This window comes from Gobio gobio (assembly GCF_949357685.1).
Source record: "Gobio gobio genome assembly, chromosome: 10".
NCBI lineage: Eukaryota > Metazoa > Chordata > Actinopteri > Cypriniformes > Gobionidae > Gobio > Gobio gobio.
The window spans coordinates 55,019,612-55,040,215 of NC_137116.1; the positions used below are offsets into that span (position 1 = coordinate 55,019,612).

The following is a 20,604-nucleotide window of genomic DNA, read 5'->3' on the forward strand; positions in this document are numbered from 1 at the left end:
ACACGGACACGCACACGGACACGCACACGGACACGCACACGGACATGCACACGGACACGGACACAGACACGCACACGGACACGCACACGGACATGCACACGGACACGGACACAGACACAGACACGCACACGGACACGGACACGCACACGGACACGGACATGCACACGGACACGGACACGCACATGCACACGGACATGCACACGGACACGGACACGCACATGCACACGGACACGGACACGCACACACACAGGGACACGCACTGGGGTTTGTAACAGAGCTTTTGTGGAGTTCATTTTTTTCTGACCTGGGGAGAAGACATTAGGGTTGAACCGCATCTCAAATATGATGTCACTGACGGATCCGACTTCTTTGCAAGCTCTTCTCACGGCGTCTATGTTTCGAGAGTCACCTGACAACACACAAACACACACATCAAATCCTTCTAAAACAGATTCAGATCTGACAGCTGGTCCAACAAAACACCACTTCTGTTCATTCTCACCAGATGTCAGGCACTCTTCCACTCCTCCGTTCTCCTCCATGTGAGCCTTCGCTCGCTGCGTGAACTGAGCGTGTCTGAAACACAAGATCACGCGTGTTCTTTAGGATGCACACGCATAAACCAGCCCAACATCTCGGGCTCATTACAATTAATGCTCTTCAATAAAATCAATTCAATTAAATGAAAGAAATGCAATGCAATGCAATAAATGAGATGAGATCAAATTAATGGTTTTTAAATGCAATTAAATGAAATGTGGTGTAAAAACTGCTTGGGAACGATGGTTTTCAATGCAATGCAATGTTAAATGTGACGTGTGTGTGTGTGTTAAAGGATGTTTAACCCTCTGGTGCTCTTGGTTTAGGGGTCGCATTGGTCGTCTTTCCGCTCATAAGTGACCGGACACCGAAAAATTGAACTTCCTCCACCCCAGTAAAACCAATGCAATTTTTTTTTCTTCAATAATATTTTTTCTTTTTAATTTTGTATATTGAGATGATTTGATGGTATTTTTTAATATTTATGCAATAATGATAGTCTATTTTTGCCTTTTTTTTATTTATTTTTTTATTATTGCAGTATTTCAGGTTAAAACAGAGACTAGGCTTTCAAAATAGTTTTTTTTAAGGCAGATTAGCGCCTCTTTAGGAATGATTTCAGAAATCCTGCAGCCATGTGTGTAACCACTAGAGGTCTCTATGGAGAGGCTTGAGGATTCACTAGTTCTCTTTTGAACACATTTAATGATTTTTGTTTTTTGATGGATTTGAATATATATTAAAATCTCAAAGACTATTTATTATAAAGTTTTAGTTTTTTTTTTTTTGTTACAAAAATGTTGATTTTATTTCTGTGAATTTGTGTTTTTGCAGATTTCCCATTCATTTCCTATGGTGTCATTTTTGACTGAAGAGCACAAGTGGGAGTTTTTTTTACGACCAATTAGCATGCTCGAATCATGCCCTCAATTGTTTTGTGTGTTTACATCCCTAATGCTAGAAAAGTCACCAAGTTTCATATCATTCTGATGAAGCTGTGATTTTAAAAAATTCAAAATGTGGTTCATAGGCTCAGTTTTTCATAGGTGTGTGTGTGTGTGTGTGTGTGTGTGTGTGTGTGTGTGTGTGTGTGTGTGTGTGTGTGTGTGTGTGTGTGTGTGTGTGTGTGTGTGTGTGTGTGTGTGTGTGTGTGTGTGCGTATAAGTGTGCTTGTGTGTGTGAGTGGATGTGTCAATATCACACTCTTGATGTTTTAGAGTGTCACTCCTTTACTTCTGTGTACTTTTTTTCAGCATTGTGGCCGATTTGTAGATTGTACACACAAATATTCAGAGAATCTTTGTGTTTTGGCCGATTTCCCATTCATTTCCTATGGTCGGTTTATGACCGAAGACATTTTTTTTACGACCAATTAGCATGCTCGAATCATGACCCCAATTTGTTTGTGTTTTAACATCCCTAATGCTAGAAAAGTCACCAAGTTTCATATCATTCTGATGAAGCTGTGATTTTAAAAATTACAAAACAGAAAATTTTCCGATTTCTGACCGAAGAGCACCAGAGGGTTAAAAACGTTCTACTATCCCAGATTAATATGCAAACTTTTGTATAAGATGATTATTTTCTTTTTTTAAGTGTATGATTTGTTTCTGCCCACATAATGAGATTGTGTGAAAAAAATGGCATTCTGGGTGTTTCATGCAATATTGATCACGATGTCAATGCAGAAACACACATTTTGCACATACTTTGTTATATTGTTAGTAATATTTCAAGATGAACATTATATATTTTAGAAAAATCATGTTAAAATGTGATCAGGAATCATTATATTGCAGAGATTGGGCATAAAACCAAGCATTTAAATATTATTGTGAAATATAGAGCAGCCACTAATATTTCTATGCCCTATGTAAATATGAAACCGGTCAGAACTCACTTGTGCTGAATGAACGCCTTCACCAGCTCTGGCCGTAAACGACACAAAGCGTGAGGGTAACGTCTGGGAAAGCTGTCTTCCTTCTGTTCTTCTTCTCCGTCCTCCACGTGGAAGTTGGCATCAGCAGGCATTGTGCGATACACATCCAGCAGGTAATACCGGCCATCGGCCCCCAGAATCCCCTGAGCATCTACAGTGGTGAAGAGGGGCAGCTGATGCCCGGTCGGCCCCTCGACCGCGTGTCTCTGCAGAGAAAGAGCCTTCGCCGACTGAGCCAGCAGCTCCAGGAGTTTCCGTCGGGAGGGATTCTCCATTGGCCCTGCTCGGAAGCCGTATAGAAGGCCGTTGGGAACCTCCGCCTGCTCGGGGCCCTGGAGACCCGGGGCCAGGCCCTGTGCGGAGAGCCGGACGCCCCGATAGTCTGCCAGTGCGGTGGGGATGGTGTGCAGGTGGTGCAGGTCTCCTTCCAGGCCGCTGTAGGCCTGCACACCCCGCAGCTCCAGGCGCTGGGCGGCTCTGTGCCCGCGCTCTCCGCCCAGCCACTGCTCTCTGTGTGTGGGCACACTCATGAACACGCCTCCGCATAGAAACGCCGGGTCCTCGGGAGAACCATTGACCGGGTCGACAAACCCATCGATCACCTTCTCTGAAGCCTGAGCAACAGCCCACACGAAAGCGCTGTTCACCTGCGGGACACACAACCAACGTTAAGAGCTGGCGTAAAACAAGCAATATCACAAGAAGTGTGTATTTATTATATATATATATATATATTTATTAAAGCTACATTGTGTGATATTTTCCCCCATCTAGCGGTGAAAAGGTATATGACCATCCAGAGTTTCTATTCCTCTCAATTCCGATTTCAGTTTAACTCCTACGGTGCAGTTTTAATTTTGACAGCATATTTTGATTTAGTTTTAGTCATAGGGCCCTATCTTGCACCCAGCGCAATTGACTTTGTACACCGACGCATGTGTCATTCCTATTTTGCACCCGCGCAAAGTGCGCTTTTCCCTCCACAGAAGCACGTCGCTAAACTAGTGAATGAACTTGCGCTCCCTGGGCGGTTCAGCGCAAAAAAGGAGGCGTGTTCCGGCGCAAACAATCCCTGGTGCTATTTTGCTGTTCCATTAAACAATTGCGCCACTGACCAGAAAAAACCTAGTCTAAAGTCAGTGGCGCGTTGCGCGTTGTTCATTATGCTATTTTAAGGGCGCATGCTTGACCATAATGTATAGCGTGCACAACGCGCATACACTTTGCTCATGTAATCTACACAGATGCAACAGTTATTTTTGCAAATCATAAATTGTTACACTAAAAAAATATTAACACATGAGATGACGGAAATCATTGTGGTGTGCCACGAAGATGTGAAAAAATAGGCATAAATCTAGCTTACAAATGATTCAGGCTAATTGTAATAATTAAGGATAAGACCTGTTTGCCCAATAGTGGCAACTGGCAAGACATATATGTATATAAGGACATCTGACAAATTGGTTTGTCCGTCAAGAACCAGGAAAAAAAATCGACTGAAAAACTGAAAAAACTGAAAGACTGAAAAAAAAAGACTGTGAAATCACCTTTACCATAATGTACAACATTACAACTTCACTTCTCTGTCTTTCACTGCTCTTACAAGCACATCAGTCTCCTCGGCTGTGAACCGCTCCTGGCGTGCGCCTGGTAAATACGCCATAATAATAGCAATCCATAATGGAACTTGCGCACCTGCTTTTAAAGGGAATGTTGGATGACGCTCGGATTGGTTTATTCACGTTACGCCCAAACCACACCTATGAATAATGAAGCTACTTCAGACCAACCCATTTTAGATTTGCGCCGGGCGCAAGAGCCATTTATCCCGCCGGGAAAATAGCAACAGCGCCGAGACCCGCCCACAAAGTTACTTGCGCTTCGCGCTTTGACACTTGCGTTTCAGATCGTTAAAATAGGGCCCATAGTCTTTTGACTAAAATGCCATTTAGTTTTAGTCATATTTTAGTCACCTGAATTGTTTTTAGTTTTATTCTAGTTTTAGTCGACTAAATATCATACTATTTTAGTCGACTAAATCTACAGTAGATTTAGTTTCCTAAAACTAATGGGTTTAGTTCAATTGTAATACATTAAGCATTTAAGCATTACATAACCGACTGTCACTTTAACTGACATTTTGACATCATTTTGTTTTTGACATTAAAAATACACGAAAGAGCTCAATTCACTTTTTGTTTGTTTTTAAAAACATCTATATAGTTTTTATAACTTTGTATTTCTGTTTTAGTTAGTATATCATGTTAAGCTAAAGCTTCAAATAAGTTTGTTTATTTATTTTTTTAATTTCAGTTAACATTTATTTAATTTCAAGTAACAAAGATTTTTTTTAATGGTTTTAGTTAACTATTATAACCCTGATACTTTATTGAATATGTGTCAAATACTGGTCTTTCCTCCTGACTATGAATTAAATGGGAATTAAATTAAATACAGTTTATTGTGTAAGCAAAAACTAATATATAATGCGTGACTTTTAATTATAAACCAGCTGGAAATACACCAGGACTCTTATTTTGAAATCTCGTTTTACTATTGCAGTTGCAGGAGCTCATTCTAGTTCAGATGAGGAGATAAAATATGCATTGTTACAACCGTCTAAAACATATTACTATATAAACATCGTAAAGTAAACACTGTCATTATTTATCAGCGTTAGTTCATAAACAATTCCCTGGCATAAATGTGTGTTATTGATTGATTGTGAGCCGCTCTGGAGCTGGATTGGGGGTGTGTGAGCCGTGTGTTTTCCAGCGGTTAGATCAGTTCAGATCAAATGTGTTCATCTGTAACACAGGACATCAGTTCTGACCCCATCTCTGCCCTAATCCACCCTCACTAGCATTCTCCTCTCGCTTTTATTTGTTAGTTTTATTTATAGTTTTTGTCTTCCAACACTAGTTTTTATTTAGTTATCGTCTCGTTCTCGTCAGTGAAAAAAGGTTGTTGACGAAAATTATGACGAAATTATTCGTCAACGAAATTAACACTGCTACGGTGGCCGATTTAGTCCAAGATTAACATGGCTTCCAGTTCGACCTCGTCCACATTCGACACGGTGCCATCGAGTGTTAAAACGCCAAAGGCGAAGCTTGAATTTACGGGTATGTCCCTCTTTGGCTAATGTACTTTCAAGATGGAGGGGCAACATGGCGACCGGCTCACCCGTATGTATTTTCAATGGCATATTATAAACTTACCAGAATACTTTATTACTTGAAAGAAGTAAATATACATAAATGAGCACATATATTTTTGAAAGAACTAAGTAAGTGTTTTTAGCTAAGAATAAACTAAAAAAGTTACACAGTGTAGCTTTACCATTACTAATTATATACTGTGAATATCTTTGCACTTCACATTCACATGTTTGGCTTTGGTTTTTGTATATTTCTGCTTCCTTTTTGTCTACCCTTACTATGTCATGTCTAAATATAATAATAAATAAAAAAAATAAACAACCTACTTGGAAACATTGCAATGAAATTAAATAAATTAAAGGTTTTCAATAGCCTGGATGCCAGCCGAACTTAGCCCCGCCCACAACATTTTAAAGGGTTAGTTCACCCAAAAATGAAAATTCTGTCAGTAATTCCTCACCCTCATGTGGTTGGACACCCGTCAGACCTCCGTTCATCTTCAGACACAAATGAAGATATTTTAGTGTAAAGCTGATGCTGAGAAAGGCTTCAGATAGGCCTCCATTGGCATTCAGTACATTTACACTCACAAGACCCATAAAAGGCACTTAAAACGTCGTTACAAAGTCCATCTCACCACAGTGACTCTACAATAATCTTACGATGCGACGACAATAGTTTTTGTGCGCAAAAAAAAATCTAAATAACACCTTTATCCAGCTTGTTCTTGTCTTCCGTGTGTGTCTCCACGACGCATGCGCGAGAATATGACGCAGATCCGGCGTTCGGGAATCCATGAAATGCACACTTTAGCCCCATTTTGAGAACTACGCCGAGACCTAAAGCACGATCAATGTAGAATTCAACAGCTGAGACACGCGCGTCTTCCTCTGCTTGTGAACAAATCTCTTCTGGGTCATGTGTCCGAACGCCGGATCTGCTCATATTCTCACGCATGCGTCGTGGAGACACACACGGAAGACAAGAACAAGCTGGATAAAGGTGTTATTTTGATTTTTTTTTTCGCACAAAAACTATTGTCGTCGCATCAGAAAATTATTGTAGAGTCACTGTGGTGAGATGGACTTTGTAACGATGTTTTAAGTGCCTTTTATGGGTCTTGTGAGTGTAAATGTACTGAATGCCAATGGAGGCCTATCTGAAGCCTTTCTCAGCATCAGCTTTACACTAAAATATCTTCATTTGTGTCTGAAGATGAACGGAGGTCTGACGGGTGTCCAACGACATGAGGGTGAGGAATTAATGACAGAATTTTCATTTTTGGGTGAACTAACCCTTTAACTCGGGCAGTTCGGTCTGGACTTGATCTGTAGAGGAGTAATTATGCCTGAACAGAAACTGTTCGGACCAATGAAATCATCAGGGCGGGCTTTAGACGATGATGGACAGATGATCAACAGTGACGTCATCATTCGTCATCAAAGCCGCTTGGGTTGAGTTTGTTCTAATCCTAAACGGAGAACTTGTTCATATGTGTGTTCACCTTTACTATTTCTCTCAGAAATGATGATGGTGTTGGTAATTACTCTGTGTATCCTTACATTCTTGTTTTACAACACCGGCAAAGTTCGTTTACACTCATCTTTTTCTTCTAACGTTACTTATTCCAGCGTGCGGGCAGACAGGGTTGCCAAGTTTTTACAACAAAACCCGCCCAACTGCTACTCAAAACTAGCCAAAAACAAGCCCAATAGCTTTCTGGGGGGGTTCTCCGGAAAAAAAATGGCATTTGGGGGTAAAATATGTGTTATTTTGGCAGGGCTGCTAAAATTTGCATTCCTGGGTCTGTACATCACATAATCGGGTCGCTTCAACCCGCGGACTTGGCAACACAGTGCAGTTGAGTTCTGTTGACATTTGACAACTAATGTTATGCGTCGCTCGGTTGCTCTGATTGGTTGTAGGTCTATCCAATTGAGGTCTTTCCTGGTTGGGTTGAAACACACCCCATAATCACAGCCCAACAGAGCAGAATCAGACTAGAATTGAGTATGACGACGTCAGGCTAGTTTTTCAATGCAATAAAATAAATAAAATTTGGGGGTAAAAACTACTTGGAAACTTTGGTTTTCAATTAAATGAAAAATTAAACAAAACATTTCAAGTATTTTAAAATAAATACTTAATATATATATAAATTATGAATTGTTAAATCAGTTTTCTGAAGAGATTCACGAAAAGAACTGGACTTGAGTTCTGACAGTTTTATCTAAATAAATGTACAGTAGTTACGGTACACGCTATTGTTAGGATGTTTTATGTCTATGTGGTCTGTAGTTGGTGTTAATTTACAGGATGAGTTCACTTTAAAATGGACATTTCATGATACTTTCCTCACCTCCATCTCATCTCATCCCAGATGTTCATGTGTTTCTTACTTCAGTTTTTTGAGGATCATTCCAGGATTTTTCTGCTCATAATGGACTTCAATGGGAACCAACGGCTGAAGGTCCAAATCACTGCAGTTTCAGAGGAAGAGCTTCAGAGGCTCTGACCAATCCCAGACGCGGAATAGAGTCTGATCTAGAGGAACCATCGCCACATTTACAACACACACACACATTTATACACTTTAACCTCAGACGCTCATCTTGAGCTGCTCTCACGGATTGAAAGGTCACGTCAGAAAGGTCACGCTAGACTCCATCTCCAACTTCACAATTGTTTAACCTCTTTTTGCTAAAGGATGTTTGTATTAGTCTTCACACGTTCTCTTGGGGCGGCACTTCCGCGTGACCTTTCTGACGTGACCTTTAAATCCGTGAGAGCAGCTCAAGATGAGCGTCTGAGGTTAAAGTGTATAAATGTGTGTGTGTGTTGTAAATGTGGCGATGGTTCCTCTAGATCAGACTCTATTCCTCGTCTGTGATTGGTCAGAGCCTCTGAAGCTCTTCCTCTGAAACTGCAGAGATTTGGATCTTCAGCCGTTGGTTCCCATTGAAGTCCATTATGAGCAGAAAAATCCTGGAATGATCCTCAAAAAACTGAAGAAAGAAACACATGAACATCTGGGATGAGATGGGGAGAGATGTTCATTCTGAAGTGAACTCGTCCTGTAATTATACGGATGAAAGCGTTCTCAGACCTGCAGCAGAGCTCGATCCCTCTGAAGTCTCTCCTCCAGACTCCTCTGAGGAAGATCTCTGGCGGCCTGAAGTTCCTTATTCCAGTCAGGAGCCTGAAACACACAGAAGAACGCGTGAACATGACGCACACACACACACACACACACACACACACACACACAAACACACTAGTGTTAATTTTGACAACTATTTTTAATTCAGTCTTAGTCTTGTGCCAAATGTCCTTGTTAGTTTTAGTCATATTTAGTCATTCACATATCTTTTTTTGTTAGTCAAGTTTTAGTCGACTAAAAGTCTCGTCATTTTAATCTAGTTTTATTCAAAAGACAACTCAATATATTGTGTGGCAAAATAAGTTACATAAAATATATATAACCTGCATAATGTGCCACAACACCATAGCTATTGGAATTCTCTATTTTAACCTTAAAGGGTTAGTTCACCCAAAAATGTAAATTCTGTCATTAATTCCTCACCCTCATGTGGTTGGACACCCGTCAGTCCTCCGTTCATCTTCAGACACAAATGAAGATATTTTAGTGTAAATCTGATGCTGAGAAAGGCTTCAGATAGGCCTCCATTGGCATTCAGTACATTTACACTCACAAGACCCATAAAAGGCACTAAAAACGTCGTTACAAAGTCCATCTCACCACAGTGACTCTACAATAATCTTACGATGCGACGACAATAGTTTTTGTGCGCAAAAAAAATCTAAATAACACCTTTATCCAGCTTGTTCTTGTCTTCCGTGTGTGTCTCCACGACGCATGCGTGAGAATATGAGCAGATCCGGCGTTCGGACACATGACCCAGAAGAGATTTGTTTACAGCAGAGGAAGACGCTCGTGTCTAAGCTGTTGAATTCTACATTGATCGTGCTTTAGGTCTCGGTGTAGTTCTCAAAATGGGGTTAAAGTGTGTATTTCATGGATTCCCGAACGCCGGATCTGCGTCATATTCTCGCGCATGCGTCGTGGAGACACACACGGAAGACAAGAACAAGTTGGATAAAGGCGTTATTTAGATTTTTTTTGCGCACAAAAACTATTGTCGCCGCATCGTAAAATTATTGTAGAGTCACTGTGGTGAGATGGACTTTGTAACGACGTTTTAAGTGCCTTTTATGGGTCTTGTGAGTGTAAATGTACTGAATGCCAATGGAGGCCTATCTGAAGCCTTTCTCAGCATCAGATTTACACTAAAATATCTTCATTTGTGTCTGAAGATGAACGGAGGTCTGACGGGTGTCCAACGACATGAGGCTGAGGAATTAATGACAGAATTTTCATTTTTGGGTGAACTAACCCTTTAAGCCGTTCAAATGTATTGACACAGCTCGAAGTATTGAGCGCTCCGTGAACCATGTGACCTGTACATGAGCAACAGGTCAAACTCATTCGGAATATTTTGAACAGGTGAATATTCTATCTCAAGATGAAAAAGTGGAGACGATTGTAGACGAAAATGAAGAGAGATTTAATCTTAGTTTTTATTTTATGCAAAACATTTTAGACTCTTCCTTTTTCATCAACAATAATGCATGTTCATTTAGTCTTAGTCAGTGTTTTTGGACATTGGTGCAGTCTCGTCATCGTCTGACGAAATGAACACACACACAGAGGAGGGCAGACCGATGTGTGTGTGTGTGTGGGACAGGTGTGTGTGTACCTGCGCGTTGAGGTCCTGGTCCAGACCCAGCCGGCTGCTGAAGCTGGATCTGTGCAGCTGAGGCGAGTGAGGCGAGGGGACGCCCAGCCAGCTCAGGGTGCGGTACGGGGTAGGAAGCATCTCTTCGGCCGGCAGACAGGGCCTGTGCGGACAGAGACACTCTTCAGCAACACTTCAGGACAGGTGTGTGTGTGTGTGTGTGTGAGAGTGTGTGAGCTCACCTGTGCCGCAGTGAGCCGAGGTTATGCTTGAACTGTGGGCTGATGTGGGACAGCAGGTCGGTCAGACAGTGGCACACTGGAGTCGACTGAGCAGGACGAGGGTCGAACACATCGAGGGTCGACCTGGAACAAAAACACAGCTCGGTTCGGAAAAACTCTCAATCATTCTGTCAGTACAAAATAAAACTAGCATGTTTTAGCACGTTTCTATAGCATATTTAACCCTCTGGAGTCTGAGCTGTTTTGGGGCCCTTTAGAAGTTTTGACATGCTCTGACATTTGTGTTTTTTTCAGTTCAAGTTCAGGTTCAGGTTTATTTATATAGCACATTTAACGACCAAAGTGCTGTACAACAGTAAAATACAAGTGAAAACAAGTAAAAACATAAAACGTTTATAAAAGTAGAGAGATAAAAATTAAAACATCTCATAAGTTAAAAGCCAAAGAGCACAAGTGGGTTTTTAGACTGGATTTGAACTCAGATAGAGTGGCAGTTGCTTATAAACACATTAATGACAAAGGTGTAATTACACTGTGTTCAGCACAAACTGGGCTACCATAATATGCGAGCAACATGTATGTACATGCTTGTATTTTTGAGAGAAAAATGTTTATGCATGCAAAAATTTGTTTTAAAATGAAGGCCTCAAAACACACAATAGATATGTGTTCACAAGACTTTTGACTAGTGGGTGTATTTGCCTAGAGTTTTGGCTTTAAACTGATGTGAGAATCATTGAGCCGGCTCATTCACATAAAACAATACACTGATTTAAAATTTGTAAGACAGTTTTTCTCCACAAAGCCAGTATGCGAGGAGGCGTGAACGATAATGAATAACTGGAGTCGACTGAGCAGGACGAGGGTTGAACACATCGAGGGTCGACCTGGAACAAAAACACAGCTCGGATCTGAAATACTCTCAATCATTCTGTCAATACAAAATAAAAACTAGCATGTTTTAGCACGTTTCTATAGCATATTTAACCCCTAGGAGTCTGGGCTGTTTTGGGGCCCTTTAGAAGTTTTGACATGCTCTGACATTTGTGTTTTTTTCAGTTGCTTATAAACACATTAATGGCAAAGGTGTAATTACACTGTATTCAGCACAAACTGGGCTACCATAATATGTGAGCAACATGTCTGAACATGCTTGTATTTTTGAGAGAAAAATGTTTATGCGTGATTTTTGAAAAAACTAAAACATTTGTTTTAAAATGAAGGCCTCAAAACACACAATAGATATGTGTTCACAAGACTTTTGACTAGTGGGTGTATTTGCCTAGAGTTTTGGCTTTAAACTGATGTGAGAATCATTGAGCCGGCTCATTCACATAAAACAATACACTGATTTAAAATTTGCAAGACAGTTTTTCTTCACAAAGCCAGTATGCGAGAAGGCGTGATATCTAATGAATAACTGGAGTCGACTGAGCAGGACGAGGGTCGAACACATCGAGGGTCGACCTGGAACAAAAACACAGCTCGGTTCTGAAAAACTCTCAATCATTCTGTCAATACAAAATAAAAACTCGCATGTTTTAGCACGTTTCTGATGACTTGTCCATACAAGTGTCAAACATGTCACTTCCTGTTGTGTTGCGAGCAATGGCGCTGTGACTGTAACTGAATATGGGCATGGACATGTGTTCAGGACTGAACTCTTATTAAACGTGTGAAGTTTGGGGCAGAGCGGACATTGCATACCTAAGTTACAGCAACTTCCTGTTTCGTGGCGAAACATCGAAATTTGTCAGACCGCCAGGGACACGCCCTTCGACGGAAACTCTAGATCTTCGCATTTTAGCGTCGCAAATATTTTATGATTACACTCACCAAATTTTAAGATGATCCAATAAAAACTCGTTGAGGATTTCGTTAAAGTACGACGTTCTGAAAACGCCAAAAACTGCACAATAATCAAAGAGGAAATTCAAAATGGCTGACTTCCTGTTGCGTTTAGGACTTTGCTCCAAGAGACTTTTTTATCGGTATTGGCACGTTACACGTGTGTACCGAATATCGTACACGTATGTGAAACGGAGCGGGAGGCGCACTCCGCTGAAGGTCTATAGGTGGCGCTATTGAGCCATTTTGCCCCACACAATCCTGAAAAATTGAAATGCGACGACACAACAGAATCTTACTTGTTCAGGTAAAACCCACGGGGGCAGGAAGTGATGTCATACTGCTTGCCCTCCAGAGTGTGGACACTGATGTACAGGAAGTCACCCTGCAGCTTCCGGAAGCCAGGGGGAGGGTTCCAGCAGCTGAGTGACAGGTCGAGCAGGAAACTGGGTGCCTATCAGAGAACACGTTCAGAATTCAAACTCCTGAAGGTTTATTTGTGTGTGTTGGTGGACGTACTTCAGTGTGTGTGTGTGTGTGTGTGTGTGTGTGTTGGTGGACGTACTTCAGTGTGTCTGTGTGTGTTGGTGGACGTACTTCAGTGTGTGTGTGTGTGTGTGTGTGTGGCTGGACGTACTTCAGTGTGTGTGTGTGTGTGTGTGTGTGTGTGTGTGTGTGTTGCTGGACGTACTTCAGTGTGTCTGTGTGTGTTGGTGGACGTACTTCAGTGTGTGTGTGTGTGTGTGTGGCTGGACGTACTTCAGTGTGTGTGTGTGTGTGTGTGTGTGTGTTGCTGGACGTACTTCAGTGTGTGTGTGGCTGGACGTACTTCAGTGTGTGTGTGGCTGGACGTACTTCAGTGTGTGTGTGTGTGTGTGTGTGTGTGTGTGTTGCTGGACGTACTTCAGTGTGTGTGTGTGGCTGGACGTACTTCAGTGTGTGTGTGGCTGGACGTACTTCAGTGTGTGTGTGTGTGTGTGTGTGTTGCTGGACGTACTTCAGTGTGTGTGTGGCTGGACGTACTTCAGTGTGTGTGGGGCTGGACGTACTTCAGTGTGTGTGTGTGTGTGTGTGTGTGTGTGGCTGGACGTACTTCAGTGTGTGTGTGGCTGGACGTACTCCAGTGTGTGTGGGGCTGGACGTACTTCAGTGTGTGTGTGTGTGTGTGTGTGGCTGGACGTACTTCAGTGTGTGTGTGGCTGGACGTACTTCAGTGTGTGTGTGTGTGGCTGGACGTACTTCAGTGTGTGTGTGTGTGTGTGTGTGTTGCTGGACGTACTTCAGTGTGTGTGTGGCTGGACGTACTTCAGTGTGTGTGTGGCTGGACGTACTTCAGTGTGTGTGTGTGTGTGTGTGTGTGTGTTGCTGGACGTACTTCAGTGTGTGTGTGGCTGGACGTACTTCAGTGTGTGTGGGGCTGGACGTACTTCAGTGTGTGTGTGTGTGGCTGGACGTACTTCAGTGTGTGTGTGGCTGGACGTACTTCAGTGTGTGTGTGGGGCTGGACGTACTTCAGTGTGTGTGTGTGTGTTGCTGGACGTACTTCAGTGTGTGTGTGTGTTGCTGGACGTACTTCAGTGTGTGTGTGTGGCTGGACGTACTTCAGTGTGTGTGTGGCTGGACGTACTTCAGTGTGTGTGTGGCTGGACGTACTTCAGTGTGTGTGTGTGTGTGTGTGGCTGGACGTACTTCAGTGTGTGTGTGTGGCTGGACGTACTTCAGTGTGTGTGTGTGTGTGTGTGTGGCTGGACGTACTTCAGTGTGTGTGTGTGGCTGGACGTACTTCAGTGTGTGTGTGGGGCTGGACGTACTTCAGTGTGTGTGTGTGTTGCTGGACGTACTTCAGTGTGTGTGTGTGTTGCTGGACGTACTTCAGTGTGTGTGTTGGTGGGCAGTAGGGTCGCCAGAGGAGGAAGTTCTGAAACGCCGGGTAGAATGTAGGCGGGAGGGGGCGGGGCTTCAGCAGACTGCTCTGTCTTGCTATTGGCTCGTCTGTTCTTTGATGAGTGCAGAGTGGGAGGGGCTTCTAATACACAAACACACAATGAGCCATGGGCATAAACATGATGAATGCATTGAAATGATGTAGAGGCTGAATACAAGTGTTTTCTCACCAGGCGTTTGGGTGAGTGTGTTCAGCACAGCGGGTGATCGGCCCTCCATCAGGGCATCCTGGGGTGTGGCGGCGTTCATCATCTCCTGCACGCGGGCCAGGTGAGCCTGTGCCGCCCGCGGGGAGTACGGCTCTATAACACACACACACACACACACACACACACTGATTATAATCAGGCTGTTCTCCAGCTCCACTGCCCTTATGAACGTCTATGCGTCTCATCTTGTAAGACAGTGATTTTTCCAGTGAGCAATACGATTATCTATTCAATCCTCTACTTTCCCACATGACTCATAATGAGTGTCATGTGACTCACTCGGCTTTAACGGTTTACAGTGAAATCAAGAAGTTGCTAAACCTGTATAGCAAAAAAAAAACACTGATCCCTGTGAAAGTTCTGACTGAAACCGGCTCACACTGGCTCTGGAACGGGGTCGCTGGCCCAACCTGGCTATACTGGTCAAACTTGAACTGGTCAACCTTGAACTGGTCAAACTCGCTCAAGAATGAACATGGAACTGGTCCAGCCGAAGCCGGCCTGACTGAGACCATCAGTAAACAACCAATGAGCTTTCAGTGGTTTCTGATCACTGGATCATTAATGTTAACTAAATGTTTCTGTTAAAGTAAAACTATTAAACATCATTTTCTGTTATTGAAATACTTAATACATGATAAAAATATATAAAACATATCCACACACCGATCAGGCATAACATTGTGACCTAATATTGTGTTGGTCGCCCTTTTGTCGAGGCATGACCCCTGAAGGTGTGCTGTGGTATCTGGCACCAAGATATTAGCAGCAGATCCTTTAAGTCCTGTAAGTTGTGAGGTGGGGCCTCCATGGATCGGACTTGTTTGTTCAGCTCATCCCACAGATGCTCGATTGGATTGAGATCCGGCCATCCACGTAATTCATCAGACCAGGCCGCCTTCTTCCATTGCTCCGTGGTCCAGTTCTGATGCTCACGGGCCACTGTTGGTGCTTTGGGCGGGGTCAGGGGTCAGCATGGGCACCCTGACTGGTCCATACTCCACAAACTGAGATGCTCTGTGTATTCTGACCCCTTTCTTTCCCCCCGGCCCATGACCCTGTGGCCGGTTTTCCACTGGTCCTTCCTCTGAGCACTTTTGATAGAGACTGACCACTGCAGACCGGGAACAGCCCACAAGAGCTGCAGTTCTGGAGATGCTCTGACCCAGTCGTCTAGCCGTCACAATCTGGCCCTTGTCAAACTCGCTCAAATCCTTACGCTTGCCCATTTTTCCTGCTTCTAACACATCAACTCTGAGGACAACATGTTCACTTGCTGCCTAATATATCCCACCCACTAACAGGAGATCATCAGTGTTATTATCGGTCATAATGTTATGCCTGATCACTGTGTATATATATATATACATATACAGTGAGGAAAGTAAGTATTTGAACACCCTGCTATTTTGCAAGTTCTTAGAAATCATGGAGGGTCTGAAATTGTCATCGTAGGTGCATGTCCACTGTGAGAGACATAATCTAAAAAAAAAAATCCAGAAATCACAATGTATGAACTATTTATTTGCAAATAAGTATTTGAACACCTGAGAAAATCAATGTTAATATTTGGTACAGTAGCCTTTGTTTGCAATTCCAGAGGTCAAACGTTTCCTGTAGTTTTTCAGCAGGTTTGCACTGCAGGAGGGATTTTGGCCCACTCCTCCACACAGATCTTCTCTAGATCAGTCAGGTTTCTGGCCAGAGTTTGAGCTCCTCCACAGATTCTCTACTGGGTTTAGGTCTGGAGACTGGCTAGGCCACGCCAGAACCTTGATCTGCTTCTTCCAGAGCCACTCCTTGGTTCTCCTGGCTGTACTTCGGGTCATTGTCATGTTGGAAGCCTCACCCCATCTTCAGGGCCGGCCCTGACCAATTTGCTGCCCTAGGCAAGATTTTACTTGGTACCCCTTGTGTCAAGGTTTAGCACTACATGTTTTCAGTCTAAGTTGCGGAAACACTGGTACTATTTTATTTTTTTAATGCATTGATGTTTTTTACTGTTGTTGTTTTATATGATGCCCAGTCCATTCTACCCCGTCAATATGTTCATGATTATTATTATTAAACATTTTTTAAAAGGCTGATGATAGTTAAACTATACAAAAATAGCATCTACGCCACATTACAGCCCAAACACAAATAACAAGTAATTGCATCTAGCATTCATGCACAAACTATTGAGAACTAGCAAAAGTGTTTGTTTTCCAGTAGATGGCAGCAAACTTCCACTAATATGCACATTCATGTTTTCACCATGAATTAAACTGAGAAATTTAGATATTTAATGTGAAATTTACATAAAATGTTGCTATTTTAAATAAACCTGTATATAAATATCATTACTTATTTCAGCAAATACATTTTAAAATGTCCATATGTCCCCTTAAAACTGCACAACTGTAGAGTAAAAACATTAGGCTATTAAAAAACTGATATTACATGCGTTTAAAAAAACAGATATGATTTTTTTTTGTTGACAAAATACACTATCTGTGGCCACTGGAGAACCCAGAACAGCTGCTTGCATATAGTTTATGGTAAAACTGGAATTAATTAGCGTACATTAGTATTTTACTACTATGCAATTAAATAAACTGTTCATTCATTACATCACTTTACATCTGTCTTTACACTGCAAAAAATGCTCTTCTTATTTAGTAATTTTTTCTTGTGTCCAGTCCACAAGGGGGGAATCTAAATGAAGTAAGTTTTAGCTTAAAACTAGCACAATTATCTGCCAAATGGGGTGAGAAAAATTATCTTATTTCTGTTTGGGACAGAAACAAGTAACAAGATTTCAATCAGAAACAAGATTATTTTTTCTCACCCCATTGGCAGATAATTTAGCTTGTTTTAAGCATAAACTCACTTAAGAAAAAATATAATTTTACTTATCTAGTGAATGCATCTTGGTTTAAGAATTTGTAGATATTTAGACTAGAAACAAGACAAAAATACTAAGTAAGAAGAGCATTTCTGCAGTGTTTCCCTTATCTTGCCTGCATCAGAGGGCTTCTGTTTTTTATGACACTACAATTCGGCAATCCGTCATAAATTATCAGGAAACTTTCACCGTGTCTACACCTGGAGCGAGTGGCCAAGCACCCTAAAAAATGAAAGCAATCCTGTCTAAATTAGATGCGGCGAGAGGCGACGCTACACAACAAATTTCCAACGTTAAACTGATCACGCGTTATATTTCTCTCAAGCTCGGCGGGGGAGATTGATGAGGCGGACCGAAAAGATGCGGGGGACTTAGTTAAGTTTTTTTGCGCTTTATTTGGTAATATTTCAAATTAATATGAATAAAATAGTATCAGTAATGCATTTTGGCGCCCCTATGGATGAGTGGCGCCCCTAGCATTTGCCTATTCCGCCTATGCCACGGGCCGGCCCTGCCCATCATCAATGCTCTCACTGGGGGAAGGAGGTTGTTCCCCAAAATCTGGCAATACATTGGCCCCGGTCATCCTCTCCTTAATACAGTGCAGTCGCCCTGTCCCATGTGCAGAAAAACACCCCCACAGCATGATGCTGCCACCCCCATGCTTCACAGTAGGGATGGTGTTCTTGGGATGGTACTCATCATTCTTCTTCCTCCAAACACGTTTAGTGGAATTATGACCAAAAAGTTATATGTTGGTCTCATCTGACCACATGACTTTCTCCCATGACTCCTCTGGATCATCCAAATGGTCATTGGCAAACTTAAGACGGGCCTGGACATGTGCTGGTTTAAGCAGGGGAACCTTCCGTGCCATGCATGATTTCATTAGTGTATGACCAACAGTAACCTTGGAAACGGTGGTCCAGCTCTTTTCAGGTCATTGAGCAGCTCCTCTCGTGTAGTTCTGGGCTGATTTCTCCCCTTTCTTAGGATCATTGAGACCCCACGAGGTGAGATCTTGCATGGAGCCCCAGTCCGAGAGAGATTGACAGTCATGTTTAGCTTCTTCCATTTTCTAATGATTGCTCCAACAGTGGACCTTTTTTCACCAAGCTGCTTGGCCATTTCCCCGTAGCCCTTTCCAGCCTTGTGGAGGTGTACAATTGTGTCTCTAGTGTCTTTGGACAGCTCTTTGGTCTTGGCCATGTTAGAAGTCTCTTACAGATTGTATGGGGTGGACAGGTGTCTTTATGCAGATAACCACCTCAAACAGGTGCATCTAATTTAGGATAATAAATGGAGTGGAGGTGGACATTTTAAAGGCAGACTAACAGGTCTTTGAGGGTCAGAATTCTAGCTGATAGACAGGTGTTCAAATACTTATTTGCAGCTGTATCATACAAATAAATAGTTAAAAAATCATACATTGTGATTTCTGGATTTTTTTTTAAGATTATGTCTCTCACAGTGGACATGCACCTACAATGACAATTTCAGACCCTCCATGATTTCTAAGTGGGAGAACTTGCAAAATAGCAGGGTATCCAAACACTGTATGTATATATATATATTAAATAAATTAAGAATATATTTGTGCAATTTGGCAATATCTAGCCAAACAACCAAAACATTCTCCACCAAATGTGTAATTATATGTGTAAGTCTATTAGAAGTGAACATGAAGGAATGGAAGATCCTGCCGCTTACCTTCCACTAAACGGAGAGTGACTCCAGCTTTGAAGCCCTTGAGGTCCTGGAGCTCAGTCATGGGGTCAAGGGTCACACCTGAAAGGGCCAGAGCGATAGATGTGCGAGGTGCCACCTCCTCCCGGCCCAGGACGGTCATGATGGCATCCTGGACCAGCCAGAATCCATGAACCTGCGGAGAACAGACCGACATTAATCCAGGGCTTTGCATGTTTGATGTTCTGTTGACAGATATATTTGCATTTCTGATCTGCCCAATCGTGACTCCTCATGTTGAGCTTCTTCCACCCAACGGTCAGAAACGTCCTCCATTAGTGGAGTGACCAGCTCACCTGCAGCTCAAAGGGCTCGACTCCTGCACCCTGAATCTTCACAGGAAACGACCCGTCATCCTCTTTTCTGCTTACATCCGCTTTTCTCCCGTTCTCTGAACCGGAGACGTCTGTGGAGAGAAAGCAGTTGAAGGAGTAAAGCGGTGAAGGGATAAAGCAGTGAAGAGGTAAAGCGTTCCTCACTGGAGCTCAGAATGTGCTTCAGGCCAACACTAGAGTTACATAAGAGTTCGGTCGGAGAGTGAGGAAATCTGTCCCAATGCCACGACAGAAACTGAAGAACAATAAAGCTTTTCCATCCCAGAGTCCACCAACTCCATAATCGCTCCATAATACCACTATACAATACCACTATATAATACCACTATACAATACCACTATACAATACCACTATACAATACCACTATATTCCACAATACCACTATATAATACCACTATACAATACCACTATATAATACCACTATACAATACCACTATATAATACCACTATACAATACCACTATATAATACCACTATATTCCACAATACCACTATATAATACCACTATATAATACCACTATACAATACCACTATATTCCACAATACCACTATAGAATACCACTATACAATACCACTATATAATACCACTATATAATATTCCACTATACAATACCACTATAAAATACCACTATAGAATACCACTATACAATACCACTATACAATACCACTATATTCCACAATACCACTATAAAATACCACTATACAATACCACTATATAATACCACTATATTCCACAATACCACTATAGAATACCACTATACAATACCACTATATAATACCACTATATAATATTCCACTATACAATACCACTATAAAATACCACTATAGAATACCACTATACAATACCACTATATAATATTCCACTATACAATACCACTATAAAATACCACTATATTCCACAATACCACTATAGAATACCACTATACAATACCACTATATAATACCACTATATAATATTCCACTATACAATACCACTATAAAATACCACTATAG

General features: G+C 42.0%; 1 protein-coding gene across 1 annotated transcript in view; it reads right to left on the reverse strand.

Annotated features, from left to right (window-relative positions):
• The window catches only part of LOC307133246 (clustered mitochondria protein homolog), a 60,324-nt gene that overhangs the window by 33,643 nt on the left and 6,077 nt on the right, over positions 1-20,604 (reverse strand). The window contains exons 2-12 of the mRNA XM_079828169.1: positions 19,573-19,682; positions 19,241-19,412; positions 14,605-14,736; positions 14,362-14,516; positions 12,790-12,944; positions 10,643-10,765; positions 10,422-10,563; positions 8,750-8,842; positions 2,441-3,126; positions 503-576; positions 305-409 (exon numbers count right to left, since the gene is read on the reverse strand). Of these exons, the coding sequence (XP_079684295.1) occupies positions 305-409; positions 503-576; positions 2,441-3,126; positions 8,750-8,842; positions 10,422-10,563; positions 10,643-10,765; positions 12,790-12,944; positions 14,362-14,516; positions 14,605-14,736; positions 19,241-19,412; positions 19,573-19,682 (1,947 nt within the window). The remainder of the gene's footprint in view (positions 1-304; positions 410-502; positions 577-2,440; positions 3,127-8,749; positions 8,843-10,421; positions 10,564-10,642; positions 10,766-12,789; positions 12,945-14,361; positions 14,517-14,604; positions 14,737-19,240; positions 19,413-19,572; positions 19,683-20,604) is intronic.